This window comes from Gigantopelta aegis, chromosome 2 (assembly GCF_016097555.1).
Source record: "Gigantopelta aegis isolate Gae_Host chromosome 2, Gae_host_genome, whole genome shotgun sequence".
Taxonomy (NCBI): Eukaryota; Metazoa; Mollusca; class Gastropoda; order Neomphalida; family Peltospiridae; genus Gigantopelta; species Gigantopelta aegis.
Window position 1 is genome coordinate 8,235,173 of NC_054700.1, and position 13,441 is coordinate 8,248,613.

The 13,441-nt window shown below is 37.4% G+C and overlaps 1 protein-coding gene across 7 annotated transcripts in view; it reads right to left on the reverse strand.

The window, feature by feature from the left end:
* LOC121380796 overlaps positions 1-13,441 on the reverse strand; it is a 71,983-nt gene that overhangs the window by 17,684 nt on the left and 40,858 nt on the right. For 5 of the 7 annotated variants that reach the window (XM_041509806.1, XM_041509783.1, XM_041509791.1 and 2 more), the window contains 2 exons: positions 10,260-10,361; positions 751-801 (listed from right to left, as the gene is read on the reverse strand). In XM_041509806.1, coding sequence (XP_041365740.1) covers positions 751-801; positions 10,260-10,361 — 153 coding nt within the window. The remainder of the gene's footprint in view (positions 1-750; positions 802-10,259; positions 10,362-13,441) is intronic. The other 2 variants (XM_041509814.1, XM_041509798.1) reach the window with 1 other exon arrangement.

The window sequence follows — 13,441 nt, forward strand, 5'->3', positions numbered from 1 at the left end:
ATTACCAGTGTTTTCATAATAAAATCAATGAATCAATCAATCAATTGATCGATCGATCAATCAAAATTAAGTTTTTCTCAAGAACTGTTTGGCAATTTAATAATAAAATAGTTTTACCAAATTTGAATTTAATTAGCATTTGGTGATTTGGCAAATTACAGCTTGAATCCTTCTAGATTAGATAACATATATTTAAATAGCATGAGATGCTACAAGTGGTAAATGTTATGTAAACTTACCTTTGTCCAATCATTATGTATTGAGTTAAATGCAATTCACTACAGATTAGTGTTATAAGTTCTACATACCGTTAGGAAAAGCATTTACTGAGTGAAAATCTAAAGAGTTAGAAAATCTAATTAAAATATTTAAAACTAGCAGTTAAGAAATGACTAATAATTAAAACTAGTAATTAGTAAAGAAATGATTAATAATTAAAACTAGTAATTAGTAAAGAAATTATTAATAATTAAAACTAGTAATTAGTAAAGAAATGATTAATAATTAAAACTAGTAATTAGTAAAGAAATGATTAATAATTAAAACTAGTAATTAGTATAGAAATTATTAATAATTGCAGTGCCGAAGTGTAGTGAGGTATTCATTATTTATATTGGATTTGAGTTATTTTCTATGTGATTATAAATACATGTGTATACTGATAACTATTGTTAAGAAAGCATTTTTAATGAGTGATATTTTGAATTTGATTATAATATACATATTATATGTATACATTTACATGTATACCTTTATCTGGACTGTTATTTTCATTTAAGAAAGCCACACTGCCACGCCGATCTGTGCATAAATAATTGTAATTAATTCTCTACTTTAACAATGTTCATAAAGGTTAATGATATTAAATTACGTAAAACTGCTATAAAATCACTAGAATACTAGGGGCAATTCCTATTTGGGACGGGATGTAGCCCAGTGGTAAAGTGTTCGCTTGATGCGCTGTCGGTCTAGGATCGATCCCCATCGGTGGACCCATTGGGCTATTTCTCGTTCCAGCCAGAACTGGTATAACAAAGGCTGTGGTATGTACTATCCTGTCTGTGGGATGGTGCATATAAAAGATCCCTTGTTGCTAACTGAAAAGAGTAGCCCATGAAGTGGCAACAGCGGGTTTCCTCTCTCAATATCTCTGTGGTCTTTAACCATATGTCTGACGCCATATAACTGTCAATAAAATGTGTTGAGTGCGTCGTTAAATAAAACATTTCCAATTCCTATTTGTGTCCAATATGATCAATAAATTTATAACAGCTTTACTGAAACTGTAAAGACATTAGGCATCTACAATTATGAGAACAATCGTTTTGTTCCCGAGTTTCTTGTGCAAATCTATATAGTTTTAGATAAATGTTTTACTGAGGCATTAAAGTTAGGAGGGGCGGTGTTTAGCTGAGTCAGTTGAGTGCTCGGCTGATGTGCTTGCATCGCAGGATCAAACCACCTCAGCGGATCCATTCAACTGATTGAGTTTTTTTCTCATTCTAACCAGTGCACCAGAACTGGTCAAAGGCCATGGTATGTGCTTTCCTATCTGTGGGAAAGTGCATATAAAAGATCCCTTGCTGCATTAGGAAAAATGTAGCGTGTTTTCTCTGATAACTATGAGACAGAATTCCTAAATGTTTGACATCCAATAGCCAATGATTAATTAATCAAAATGTGCTCCAGTGGTGTCATTAAACAAAACAAACTTTTAAATTGCCACTTTTTATACCCACAAATGGTTTACACAATTTTCATTTTCTGAGGACTAAATGATATGACTCAGCTTTGTAAGTGGCTGAATCTAGTCAGTTAAAACAGAAAGAAAAAAAAGAAAGAAATGTTTTATTTAACGACACACTCAACACATTTTAGTTACAGTTATATGGCGTCAGACATATGGTTAAGGACCACACAGATATTGAGAGAGGAAGCCCGCTTTCGCCACTTCATGGGCTACTCATTTCGATTAGCAGCAAGGGATCTTTTATATGCACCATCCCACAGATAGGGTAGTACATACCACGGCCTTTGATATACCAGTCGTGGTGAACTGGCTGGAACGAGAAATAGCCCAATGGGCCCACCGACAGGAATTGATCTCAGACCGACCGTTCATTGAGCGAGCGCTTTACCACTGGGCTACTTCCCGCCCCCAGTTAAAACAGATGTCAATATGTGTACGAAGAAATCCTCCAACACCATTGATTTTCACTGGAATTGTGGTCTGCAACCCATCCATGCCATCCCCCACTGCCAACACTCCCCCCCCCCCCCCCAAAAAAAAATATTCATGATGCTACTTGAATCATTAGTGTTCTGTACAATGAGCACACAGGTTATTTTAAAATAGTGTAAAGTTAGAACCACATTGTTAAAAAGTATGATAAATTACAGTACATAATTGTTCGCTATCTGCCAAAATGCTAAATGGCCTCTGGCCAAAAAATTACATGCTTTTTGTCCAAGGAGGTCTCAGCGAAGTCCATACAGGTGACATGGTTACAAACTAGTAAGTGGAATCTGTGTCACAGTAAATACAGGTGACATGGTTACAAACTAGTATGTGGAATCTGTGTCACAGTAAATACAGGTGACATGGTTACAAACCAGTATGTGGAATCTGTGTCACAGTAAATACAGGTGACATGGTTACAAACTAGTATGTGGAATCTGTGTCACAGTAAATACAGGTGACATGGTTACAAACCAGTATGTGGAATCTGTGTCACAGTAAATACAGGTGACATGGTTACAAACTAGTATGTGGAATCTGTGTCACAGTAAATACAGGTGACATGGTTACAAAACAGTATGTGGAATCTGTGTCACAGTAAATACAGGTGACATGGTTACAAACTAGTATGTGGAATCTGTGTCACACAGTAAATACAGGTGACATGGTTACAAACTAGTATGTGGAATCTGTGTCACAGTAAATACAGGTGACATGGTCTGTGTCACAGTAAATACAGGTGACAAACTAGTATGTGGAATCTGTGTCACAGTAAATACAGGTGACATGGTTACAAACTAGTATGTGGAATCTGTGTCACACAGTAAATACAGGTGACATGGTTACAACACAGTATGTGGAATCTGTGTCACAGTAAATACAGGTGACATGGTTACAAACCAGTATGTGCAATCTGTGTCACAGTAAATACAGGTGACATGGTTTACAAACTAGTAATTGGAATCTGTGTCACAGTAAATACAGGTGACATGGTTACAAACTAGTATGTGCAATCTGTGTCACAGTAAATACAGGTGACATGGTTACAACACAGTATGTGGAATCTGTGTCACAGTAAATACAGGTGACATGGTTACAAACCAGTATGTGCAATCTGTGTCACAGTAAATACAGGTGACATGGTTTACAAACTAGTAATTGGAATCTGTGTCACAGTAAATACAGGTGACATGGTTACAAACCAGTATGTGCAATCTGTGTCACAGTAAATACAGGTGACATGGTTACAAACCAGTATGTGGAATCTGTGTCACAGTAAATACAGGTGACATGGTTACAAACCAGTATGTGTAATCTGTGTCACAGTAAATACAGGTGACATGGTTACAAACCAGTATGTGGAATCTGTGTCACAGTAAATACAGGTGACATGGTTACAAACCAGTATGTGGAATCTGTGTCACAGTAAATACAGGTGACATGGTTACAAACTAGTATGTGGAATCTGTGTCACACAGTAAATACAGGTGACATGGTTACAAACCAGTATGTGCAATCTGTGTCACAGTAAATACAGGTGACATGGTTACAAACTAGTATGTGCAATCTGTGTCACAGTAAATACAGGTGACATGGTTACAAACTAGTATGTGGAATCTGTGTCACAGTAAATACAGGTGACATGGTTACAAACTAGTATGTGGAATCTGTGTCACAGTAAATACAGGTGACATGGTTACAAACTATACTGAGCGCAAGTAGAAACTTTACACTGCATAAATTTGGCCACACAAATTAACTACAGGGTGCATGACTATACAACTGCTATGTAAGTATGTCGATATCATTCAAGTCGATGTGGGGATCAATTTATTGCGTATTACCGCCTGCTGTCATGTGACCCCCCAAAACGATTTTCACATGATGAGATCGTGGCATGTTCTGACGTCAATAACGCGTGTGACTGCCTCGCACAGCCACCACAGCTGCACGTCTTCTCATCGACCGAAGAACTCCTCTGAAAGTCGTTGCCATTGGTTGATCAATGCCTGCCCAAGAGCTTGAAGGGTCTGCGGTGGGTTGACCTGCTGTCTCAGTCATCTTCCCAATTCATCCCAAATGTGTTCGATGGGATTCAGGTCTGGTGAACGGGACGGCCAATCCATGACGTTGATACCGGCGTTTCACAAGAAATTGCGCGTCAAGATCGATGTATGGGGTGTAGCGTTGTCTTGTTGAAATGTCAATCCTGGACCGTGTTGTTGCATGAACGGCAGCAGTTCCGGTGTCAACACTTGATCACGGTATTGTGAGGCAGTGAGGTTGCCCTGGACGACAATCAATCGGGAACGACCATGGGAACAAAATGAACCCCAAACCATTACGCTGCCGCCACCAAATCTGTCGACCTCCTGAACACAACACTGCGCATAGCGTTCTCACGGTCTACACCACACCCGTACCCTGCCATCAGCAAACCTAAGTGTGAAACGTGACTCGTCACTAAAGACAACGTTATTCCAGCGTCTCTGATTCCATCTAACGTGTCATCAGGTCCATTCTAGACGTTGACGACGGTGAAATGGCGTGAAAATGGGTCCTTGTATGGTCTCCTAGCTCGCAGACCAGCAGTCCGCAGTCGATTCCTGATGGTGGATTGTGACACCCGACCCCTGAACAATTGTCTGCTTGTGGACGCGGCCGTCTTGAACCGATTACGGAGATGACGTAATCTGATTTGTCCATCCTCTCAGCGTGACGTCACATGTGGATGTCCTGGCCTCGGACGATCCGCCACTACACCTGTCTGTTGCACATGGGTTCTGAGATTATGAATTATCTGTCGGCTGCATCCTAGTGTGCGAGCAACTGCTGCAACGGATTGACCTGTGTGCAGCCTACCCACAGCACGCTTACGTTCTGCATTTGTGAGGCGTGGCATTCAGGCACTAATTTGTCACCAGAAATTTTAATGTGTTTTCCTGTTAAACAATACATGTGTGAATTGATATGAAGGCATATGCGTTCACTGTGTTGATCACATGACCCTGTGCACGTGTTTGTCAGGTTTTGCACTTTAGACGTGCAGAAAGGCAATATGTGCGTTTTCACTCCACCCCGTCTGTGCAGTATCATCGGGAAGACCTTTATCATCCATTATGTAACGCAAATTTCAACTGATTTCATCCAAAATAATTTATGATAAAAAATATGATTGTAAAGTTTCTACTTGCACTTAGTATAGTAAGTGGAATCTGTGTCACAGTAAATACAGGTGACATGGTTTACAAACTAGTAAATGGAATCTGTGTCACAGTAAATACAGGTGACATGGTTACAAACCAGTATGTGCAATCTGTGTCACAGTAAATACAGGTGACATGGTTTACAAACTAGTAATTGGAATCTGTGTCACAGTAAATACAGGTGACATGGTTACAAACCAGTATGTGCAATCTGTGTCACAGTAAATACAGGTGACATGGTTTACAAACTAGTAATTGGAATCTGTGTCACAGTAAATACAGGTGACATGGTTACAAACCAGTATGTGTAATCTGTGTCACAGTAAATACAGGTGACATGGTTACAAAACAGTATGTGGAATCTGTGTCACAGTAAATACAGGTGACATGGTTACAAACCAGTATGTGGAATCTGTGTCACAGTAAATACAGGTGACATGGTTTACAAACTAGTAATTGGAATCTGTGTCACAGTAAATACAGGTGACATGGTTTACAAACTAGTAATTGGAATCTGTGTCACAGTAAATACAGGTGACATGGTTACAAACCAGTATGTGCAATCTGTGTCACAGTAAATACAGGTGACATGGTTTACAAACTAGTAATTGGAATCTGTGTCACAGTAAATACAGGTGACATGGTTACAAACCAGTATGTGGAATCTGTGTCACAGTAAATACAGGTGACATGGTTACAAACCAGTATGTGGAATCTGTGTCACAGTAAATACAGGTGACATGGTTACAAACTAGTATGTGGAATCTGTGTCACAGTAAATACAGGTGACATGGTTACAAACTAGTATGTGGAATCTGTGTCACAGTAAATACAGGTGACATGGTTACAAACTAGTATGTGGAATCTGTGTCACAGTAAATACAGGTGACATGGTTACAACACAGTATGTGGAATCTGTGTCACAGTAAATACAGGTGAACGGGACGGCCAATCCATGACATTGATACCGGCGTTTCGCAAGAAATTGCGCGTCAAGATCGCTGCTTGGGGTGTAGCGTTGTCTTGTTGAAATGTCAATCCTGGACCGTGTTGTTGCATGAACGGCAGCAGTTCCGGTGTCAACACTTGATCACGGTATTGTGAGGCAGTGAGGTTGCCCTGGACGACAATCAATCGGGAACGACCATGGGAACAAAATGAACCCCAAACCATTACGCTGCCGCCACCAAATCTGTCGACCTCCTGAACACAACACTGCGCATAGCGTTCTCACGGTCTACACCACACCCGTACCCTGCCATCAGCAAACCTAAGTGTGAAACGTGACTCGTCACTAAAGACAACGTTATTCCAGCGTCTCTGATTCCATCTAACGTGTCATCAGGTCCATTCTAGACGTTGACGACGGTGAAATGGCGTGAAAATGGGTCCTTGTATGGTCTCCTAGCTCGCAGACCAGCAGTCCGCAGTCGATTCCTGATGGTGGATTGTGACACCCGACCCCTGAACAATTGTCTGCTTGTGGACGCGGCCGTCTTGAACCGATTACGGAGATGACGTAATCTGATTTGTCCATCCTCTCAGCGTGACGTCACATGTGGATGTCCTGGCCTCGGACGATCCGCCACTACACCTGTCTGTTGCACATGGGTTCTGAGATTATGAATTATCTGTCGGCTGCATCCTAGTGTGCGAGCAACTGCTGCAACGGATTGTCCTGCGTGCAGCCTACCCACAGCACGCTCACGTTCTGCATTTGTGAGGCGTGGCATTCAGGCACTAATTTGTCACCAGAAATTTTAATGTGTTTTCCTGTTAAACAATACATGTGTGAATTGATTTGAAGGCATATGCGTTCACTGTGTTGATCACATGACCCTGTGCACGTGTTTGTCAGGTTTTGCACTTTAGACGTGCAGAAAGGCAATATGTGCGTTTTCACTCCACCCCGTCCGTGCAGTATCACCGGGAAGACCTTTATCATCCATTATGTAACGCAAATTTCAACTGATTTCATCCAAAATAATTTATGATAAAAAATATGATTGTAAAGTTTCTACTTGCGCTTAGTATAGTAAGTGGAATCTGTGTCACAGTAAATACAGGTGACATGGTTTACAAACTAGTAAATGGAATCTGTGTCACAGTAAATACAGGTGACATGGTTACAAACCAGTATGTGGAATCTGTGTCACAGTAAATACAGGTGACATGGTTACAAACCAGTATGTGGAATCTGTGTCACAGTAAATACAGGTGACATGGTTACAAACCAGTATGTGGAATCTGTGTCACAGTAAATACAGGTGACATGGTTTACAAACTAGTATGTGGAATCTGTGTCACAGTAAATACAGGTGACATGGTTACAAACCAGTATGTGGAATCTGTGTCACAGTAAATACAGGTGACATGGTTACAAACCAGTATGTGGAATCTGTGTCACAGTAAATACAGGTGACATGGTTACAAACCAGTATGTGGAATCTGTGTCACAGTAAATACAGGTGACATGGTTTACAAACTAGTAAGTGGAATCTGTGTCACAGTAAATACAGGTGACATGGTTACAAACTAGTATGTGGAATCTTTGTCACAATAATGTTTTTTTCATGATGTTTGTCTGGACAAAATGTGGGGAAAATCTAACAGTAATTAAAGGTAGGAAAGTCATTTATCATAGTTGTTAACAATGTGGTTTGAACTTTAGTTAATACACTTTAAAAACTGTTCATAGAAAATATAGTAAAAACACACTATAATACTGTCAGTGTTTCTGCCAGAAAGAAATTTGTGGGTAAGACACTATGGAACTGAATGCAACCAGTCAACAGGGGGTGGGGGTGGGGCTCCCCCAGAAAGAAAGTGGGTTAAAATATAGTGTTAGGGTTAAGAAAATCATACAGTAATGATAAGAGTAATTAATTTTGTAAAAAAGTTAACTTAAAAAAAAAAATTTGCAAAAAACATTTGGGTATGGCGCCATACCCGTTTTACCCTCTGGCAGAAACCCTGACTGTAAATTAAAAGGACATTAATAATCAAAACTGTTACAGCATTAGAGTACTATAAATTGTATTAAAAACCAATGCGTTAATCTGGTAGAAAACTGCATTCTGTCACACTACCTAGAGAATAAGATGTCAAAGAAAAACAACTGCTAAAAAGATATGCTATGTCAGAAAAAAAGAAGCAAAAACAAAAACAATCATAGCCACTTTTTCAAATAAACTGTAAAACAAAAAAAAAGAAGAAAAAAAAGACCAGGAACTAGTATGCTAAGATTTGTTTTCTTTTTTCATTTCAGTTTCAATTCAAGCATTTTATTGTGCTTTACAAATTATTTATACATCCCAAATATTTATTTGTTTAATTAACTAATTACCAAAAAGTGGGATAACTACTCATGCTTTCTGTCAGAAAATAATTTGAAATAATTTAAAAATTATAAAAATGTAGAAACCTTTCTACAATTTGTCTGAACTCCATCTTCATGTGGCTGTGACAGTTCAATAAATTAAGTCCTACTAATTGATTCACACTAAAAAGTGACACATCAAAAAATAAATAATTTAAGTAATGCTAGGGTCAAACTACCAACTGCCAGCACAGAGTTGGCCAACTATCTGCTGTCACGACTTCTTCTACTGTTCAGTTGCTAGTCTTACAACTTGATTCTCATCATATAACCCATTAGTTGTTAATCTGAGCGTATCCATCGCAAGTCAGGATTTGGGGAAATTACAATGCAACCGTCGAGTTGACCAACTTTGTTGTAACAGTTGACAGTGAGAGATTAGCATAACATACTTATGTACTTTTGAAAATAATCCTTTTCATGTTGGCATTTTTATTTAACAGTAGCAGCTGATTAACTCTGTAAGTTAAATAATATTAAACAAAATAAATAATTCATACAACTGTATTTTGATAATTTAAAGGGACTATCCTGAGTGTTCAGCCCTAGTAAACAGTTTGTTATCGTTTAACAACACCACTAGAGCACATTGATTTATTAATTTATTAATTAATACATTTGGTAATTGTGACATAGTCTTAGAGATGAAAACTGCTACATGTTTCCATTAGTAGCAAGGAATCTTTTATGTGCACCATCCCACTGACAGGATAGCACATACCACAGCCTTTGATATACCAGTTGTGGTACTCTAGCTGGAACAGGAATTAGCACAGTTCAGCCCTAACAATTTTCTTGTTTGTTACCCCAACAAAATAATCGCACATCTACTTTTTTCTGTTTTTAATACACTATCCTACCTAAACATGTTTGGTTGAATTATTTTAAATTTCATTTATGCATTGAAAGAAAAAAATAATTCTGTTCATACACAATTATTTTAGACAAAAATCGATATTGAGATACTACAAACCATTACGGCATCCAGACATGCATTGTTTATAGAAATGTTCATATTCTAAGCAAAAGAATTGTAAGTAAATTGTAATTTTAATGATTTTAAAATTTGCCAAAAACCGTTTAAAATGGCTACAAACTCAGGATAGTCCAAGTCCCTTTAAGTTGTGAGTTTTTGGTGTGTCAGTTTTTGGTATGATTGTGGTCAGAGCCGGTTTAAGGATTTGCGGGGCCAGTAGCACAAATAACAGTGGGGCCCCCTTCCCAGGATATATATTTTGCAACCCCGTCAGGGAGAGGGGAAAAATGACCTGAGGAAAATAAATGTACACATCACCACAGGGCCCGTAGCACATTCTACATGTGCTACTAGGATAAACCAGCTCTGATTGTGGTGAGTGAAACAACTACTAGAGTCAGTTAACAACATCAACATTAATACTATTTTCTATATGTGTATATCAACTAAAATACTTACTTCTCATTGCCATGGGATCGTTTACGTAGGATCTTTCTCCCGCTGGTTTACCTGTGCAGGGTGGGGGACCAGGTGGGGGAGGGGCATGGCTCAGATTCCGCACTACAGGTTTAATAAAAGAAAAGAATTTAATGATCATCTACATGTACAGATACACATAACAAAAATAAAAAAAGCATTCTGATTACTAAATCATTTAATTATCTACATATATAGATACATAATAATTTTAAAAAAAAGCATTTTGAGAGTACTAATCATTTAATTATCATCTACATATATAGATACATAATAATAAAAAAAACAAGCATTTTGAGAGTGCTGCTAAAGCAACACATGTTCCATATCTGGCTCAACAAATTTTCATATCTCCTAAGTTCAAGGGCCATAACTCTGTGACAAATGGGTAAATCACCATGAAAGTTAAATTTGATCTGTAACAGTACACGATAAAATTATACACACAATTTCACCTCAGTATCTTGAGGCATTGTGGAAAAAAAATGGCCAGAAAACTATATGTGGGACAGACAGACAGACGGTCGGACGGATGAACGAACGAACAGACAGACAGACAGACAGACAGACAGAGATTGACTGACTGACAGACTGTCCTTCCATCTGTCTGTCAGTCTGTCAGAGACAAAACCTATAGTCCCCTCCAGATGGACTGGTAGGGGAGTAAATAGATGTAGCTTCTCAATAGATATACATATTTTGTAAAATGAGCAGACAGACAACTGATTCCATTTTCACTAATGATGCATTCGGGTTTGTTTGAAAATTAATATTTCGGAGTTTCGAGCTCCACTAGTAAATTCAAGTATTTAGTTGTAATTTTTTTACAGGTAAATAGTTGAAGGAATAATGCTTATATTTTAATACAAAAGTTTAATAAATAATTTTGGAGGGCAGACACAATTGTACACCGTTGAGATAGCACCTTTAGCATGGAAATAAATGATATCATCAAATGTCATAAATATATAATAGTAATACAGACTAAATAAAGAAATACTGGTAACTCAATGACATTTTTTTAAATTTAAAATTATTATTACATGGTTGTACTTGTAAAAAGTTGTAAAATAAAAATAAAAAAAATACCGGTAAAGCAACTGTACTCAAATTTCTTTTAAAGAAACAAGTTTTATTATTGAGTATCAAAATAAACATGGCAAAATATAATTAAATAAAGAAATGCAGGTAAAGCAATGAAATAAATGACTAAAACAATTATTAATACCTCTTAGAACATTTAGCATGCACCTCTCCTTGAATACCATGCATAATGCTTTCATAATGCTTTTATAATGCTTTAGTAGAACCCCAAAACCATTAGGGTTTTTTTCAAGGCTTGAAACTGACCGGCACTAGACAGCAAATACCGCTCAAGATGCACAGCATGCTTTTTAATAATCTGGCCCCATATTTTCAAAGCTATGTTAGCGCAACGAAATCGTAAAAGCATCATAGACAATGGCATCACTATGGTGTGTGCTGTATAGTGACATCATAGCCTACAATGGTTTTACAATTTTGTAGCAGTAACACAGTTTTGAAAATCCATAGCCAGTTTCACAAGCAACTTCTGCTTTCCATTTTAATTTTGACAGTATTTCAGATATATAAAAATAATGGCAAATTTAGCTAGGCCATACAAATACACATGCATATTACTGCAATTTTCTACTAAATTTAATTGTCTGTAAGCTGCATAATGTCAGCATTGATCAAAAGGACTCTTTCAGCCAATACCACAAGCTTCTGTTTATTTAAATGTCTCATTAGGACAATGTCGTTGAAGTTTTATTTTGCTAATACATATGTCACCTATTTGGATTTCGCTAAATTTTAAGATCGCTACAATTTTATGATTTACAGTAGTTTAATTTAAATACTTCCATATATTATATTGTCTGGTTCACTTCTGGTGATAAACTATCTACCAACTACCATATCCTCTAATATATGTACATGCCATGGCACTTATTCCTTTCAAAAGGGTATATGTACATGCCATGGCACTTCTGGTGATAAACTATCCTATCCTCTAATATATGTACATGCCATGGCACTTATTCCTTTCAAAAGGGTTCACTTCTGGTGATAAACTATCTACCAACTAACATATCCTCTAATATATGTACATGCCATGGCACTTATTCCTTTCAAAAGGGTTCCAGATCTTTCACTTATTGAAGATCACAACTTATTTGAGGCCCAGTGTATATTAGAGGAAATACGGTAACTTCGTCCTTTCAAATGTTGTGCAATTCCTTTCAAAAGTTAGAAAACTATCTACCAACTAACATATCCTCTAATATATGTACATGCCATGGCACTTATTCCTTTCAAAAGTTAGAACTTATTAGATCACAACTTATTTGAGGCCCAGTGTATATTAGAGGAAATACGGTAACTTGTCCTTTCAAATGTTGTGCAAGTTAGAAAACTATTACTGTTATAAATTAGTGATACTAAACTGAAAACTATTACTGTTATAAATTAGTGATACTAAACTGAAAACTATTACTGTTATAAATTAGTGATACTAAACTGAAAACAATTACAGGGCTTCTATAATCTTTATAAAATCCACTAGCCATGGGATCAGTGATTTAAGAGATTTACTAGCCACAATTAAAAATTCACTAGCCTTACTTTACTTTAAGTTAATACAATTTGACCAAATAATAATAATTAGATATGTCACCTAAAGGTAGTACTAGACCAAATAACTTCCGGCTGGGTCAAAGTTCGAGGTGCACCGAACTTTTAATAGAGAAGTGAACACCACAAGTCCTGCGATTGGTTATAAATGTGAGTGTGTTGGTTGTAAAAAATAATAGTTTGATCTGGGTTAAAAAAAAATGCAATTTTATTTCATCTAGTACCAATGTGTCAAGTAGCCTTGTGCTTGAAACATGTATGGGGTACCTGTAAAAAAAAAGTACTCGAATTTTGTGCGGAACTAGGGTAGTCATAGACGCTACCCGTTATCTCAGAAACGAGCAGCTTGACCCCCATTTTTTTCTGATTCACTTTAAGTGTGAGGGGTGGTAGTATTTATATCCGTGGCGTTTATGTCGGTTGATATGTTGCAGGTAGGAGTTTTAGCCACATATGTTACTATTGTCGTCTATGGGATTTGATTTGGTAGTATACACCCTATAGAGGGA